At 37.3% G+C, this 3736-nt stretch overlaps 1 protein-coding gene across 1 annotated transcript; it reads left to right on the plus strand.

Annotated features, from left to right (window-relative positions):
* Positions 1–1401: 1401 nt before the first annotated feature.
* Positions 1402–2361, plus strand: LOC118755504 (transmembrane protease serine 9-like; the record flags this gene model as incomplete). Its single annotated transcript, XM_036490338.1, has 3 exons — positions 1402–1743; positions 1795–2093; positions 2179–2361. Coding segments are annotated over 3 exons (788 nt in total), but the record flags the coding sequence as incomplete, so codon positions are not given.
* Positions 2362–3736: the final 1375 nt, after the last annotated feature.

Genomic DNA, 3736 nt, shown 5'->3' on the forward strand with positions numbered 1-3736 from the left:
ATGAAGCCTTCGGCATAGCCGAAGACAGCGCTGCTCTTACTTGTTTTGGTATAATAAATTTCCAGTTTCAAGTCACTAAAAATTACCATTGCTTTTTTTAAATTTCTTTTGTCGAGGGTTTTGCGCATTTTCTTCAAGTTTTGTTCATGCTTTATATGGAAGAAAATTCGCAACACCCTCACCAAAAAAAAAATTCTAAAAAATCAACGGTAATTTTTAGCTATATTTCCCTTACAGAGTTGCATGCAATAATGCTTGCTAATGACCTACTCCCAATAGCCGCGTTAAAGCATGACGATGTTGGGTAGAAATTTACAGTTTGAAATCAATAATGAAGTTGTCGAAAATTCGGGAAAAATCTTGTCCCGTCGGAAGATTTTAAGTTTAATGCAAAATACGGGATGTCCCGGCAAATACGGGATATTTGGCAACACTAGTGGATATTTGAATTTGATCTCAGAACAAAGCCCTTTATTTTTATTTTATAGATTTGGCATTTTTTACAATATTTGTATCCTTTAGCATTAAAAAGTTTAACCATTTGAACCGAACCGAACCGCGGTTCAGGGATAACTATGAGCCGGTTCTTGTACCGATACAAGCGTTTTCTTAGCGATTTGAATCACTGTACCGAACCGCACCGATTTTTGGAGTTGTTTGCAGCCCTGCTTTTTACCAACAGCTACGATATAGACTTAACACTAAGGTCTAACGTCTTTGAGTAGTGATCGCTGTTGAGATTCAATGTTTTTTTTTTTTAATATTCAGCCTTCGTACTGAGTAGGCCATTTAGAATTCTTAAAATGTAACGTCCGTTTCCTAATCTTCCGTCTCAGGAACCTCTAAGAAGCGAATTTAAAAGGATTCACTGATGTAGTAAATTTTTTTGGAAGTGGTAGGTATTAAATCGGCCGTTTTGAATTTATAGAATCTGATACTAAGTTTGCAGTTTGTGACCTCAAAAACACCCAAGAAATTCAAAAAATTGTCCGCCATATTGGATCCGCCATTTAAAATTTTTAAATTCTGAGTTTGTCTTCGCAATCAGCGACCACAAAAAACCCTGGGTAACGAGGTTGAAGGTAATCCGATCGATTTTCAAAATATCGACCGCCATATTGGATCCGCCATTTTGAATTTTTTCAATCTGACTCCAGATTCGTATTCAGCGACACCAAAGACCCCCAAGTGACAAGTTTAAAGCCAATCCGGTAAGATTTTGAATTTTGGCCAGTTTTGATCCCTTTTTATTTCAATTAATCAAAAATGTGTGCTCATTATTTATTATAAGACTTTCAAGTTTCTACGTAGATTGTACGTTATCTTAAGAATTTCAGATTGTTTAACTATCTCATAGTAAATAATTTAAATTTTGTTCCTTTCCATTTTCTTTTCGATAAGTTTCTTCAGTACCTTGTAACCATCGAAGTCCGAAGATTATAGGAGGTTCTGAAGCTGCAAACGGTGAATTACCATTTATGGTTAGCCTGACAAGACGCGGGGGACATTTTTGTGGTGCCAGCATATTGAATGAGCAATGGCTTGTGACAGCAGGGCATTGTGTTTGCAATGGACTGAACAAAATCTTTCAAATATCGCAAATTCAAGGGGTTATTGGCCTTCACAGTATTTCGCAATACCTTAGTGGTAACACTGCAGAAAAATCAGCACCTATTCGAATTAACTTTAAAAGTATAATACCGCATCCGAAGTATGAATGCACCAATGTGAAAAACGATATTGGTATGCTTTTTTTTTGCTTCATGGAATTATTAATGACTCTCGTAATTTTAGCTTTGCTCCAACTGGATACTCCTATGGTGTTTACAGAGCGAGTTAAACCAATTTGCGTAAGTGTTGAAAGTCCTCACAAAGAGTACGAAAATCAATTAGCAACCGTATCAGGTTGGGGATGGACAAATGAGAATCAAGAAGAAGGCCCGAAAGCGGATGTTCTAAAAAAAGTGGCAGTAAAAATCTGGAACAACAATAGTTGTGAAAAGTCTTACAAACTGCATGGGAAATCAAATAGTTTGATCTCAGATACCCAGCTATGCGCTGGACTCAAAAATGGAGGAGCCGATTCATGTTGGGTAAGTGCTACATCTAAAGTTCCATATACATACTCACGTCCATATGTAATTCTATTTTCTTATAATACATCACAAACTACAATAGGCTGACTCTGGAGGACCCCTTATTATGAAAGATCAAATATTGGTGGGCATTGTTTCTACAGGTATCGGATGTGCCAGACCAGGGCTTCCGGGGATATACACACGCGTTAGCAAGTATGTGAGCTGGATTGAATCGGTTTTACGTTAATAATCCCTGTGATAAACATGTAGCGAAGTATTTTATAGCGTGTAGAATGTGTAAAAATAATTAGTTGATGTACCTGAAACTTACTTTATAACTAAGCAATAGAAAAATTTATAGAAATTATATGTACGAAATTGTACATAACTACATTTCCTTAAAAGTAGTGTAATGTATAGTAGCTATTAATATTTAGTTGATATCATTGGAATCTGTGTCTTTGATTTGAATAATTCCATTAAAAGACAGGGCGCATAGTCTAAGTTTCTATTTACAAAAAAACGTAGAAAATAAAGAATTGCAAATTTCATAGATATTAGTTTCGTTCGTCAACTTGTCTGGATAAAACTCAAAAAGCAAAATTGCTCTCAGAGAGCAAAATTGCTCTCAGAGAAAGAGAGAAAAACCAAGAAGTACGGGAACGCTTTTTGGGTAAAAACAGGTTAAACTGTCAAATACACCGTGGACGCCAAATTTTGTTTACGTACCAGTTTTTTATCATTTCGTGATCTGCTAAATTTCTTATTTAATCAGTCTACAGATGAATCTTACAGACTATATACAGAACATATTTAGAATATTCAATTAAATATGGAAAACAATTTTTGCTTCAAGGTCAATAAAAATTGTTGAATTTTTACTTAAAGTTATATAAATTAAAACAAAAATCTATGTAAGTATAATTGTTGCAGAATCGAATTCATCTTACCATTGGTTCATTGAAGGCATAGTTTGTTTTGTGGACTTGGTCTACGAAGAAACGAACCCGCGTCAAATTATGGTGATTATTATTATTATTATTATTAGTACGTCGGGTATACTCGCGCTGCGACCTAAAAGATCTATTGTGCTAAACCCTGATTGTAGTCACTCCAACCTTAGGCTATTCAAGAAATTAAGCACATTGGAGGGTGCCGTGTTCCAAATCTCGGATGGAGAAGACAATCGTTCCCCAAGGTGCATCAGTCTGCTATTCATGATACGCGGGCAGTCACACAGAATGTGCTCTAAGGTTTCCTCCGCCAGCCCACAGAACCTGCAGTCCGTCTCTACAGAAAGCCCCATTTTGTTCAGATGGTACCTTAACTTGCAGTGTCCTGTCAGGTAGCCTGTAATAGTCCTAAGACCCTCCCGGCTGAGTTCACGGATTCTTTCTGAGTTCCTCCTGGAAGGAGTTATGAATTTCTTTGATTGTCTCATTCCCTTTGACTTACGCCAGTGGGCAGCAATCTGAGATTCCTCCCAACTCCTAAGTAGTTCTGCAGTGTATCCTGTAGATGTACCACAGAAAGGCTCGGGACCATGCATTCGCGTTTGGGCTCCACGTTTTGTGAGATAGTCAGCCCTTTCGTTGCCTTTAAACCCTTCATGCCCAGGGACCCACCACAGCGTAACTCTATTATGGGCTCCTAGGCTT

The sequence above is a fragment of the Rhagoletis pomonella genome, unplaced genomic scaffold (genome assembly GCF_013731165.1).
Source record: "Rhagoletis pomonella isolate Grant_MI unplaced genomic scaffold, Rhpom_1.0 Rhpom_scaffold_06422, whole genome shotgun sequence".
Taxonomy (NCBI): domain Eukaryota; kingdom Metazoa; phylum Arthropoda; class Insecta; order Diptera; family Tephritidae; genus Rhagoletis; species Rhagoletis pomonella.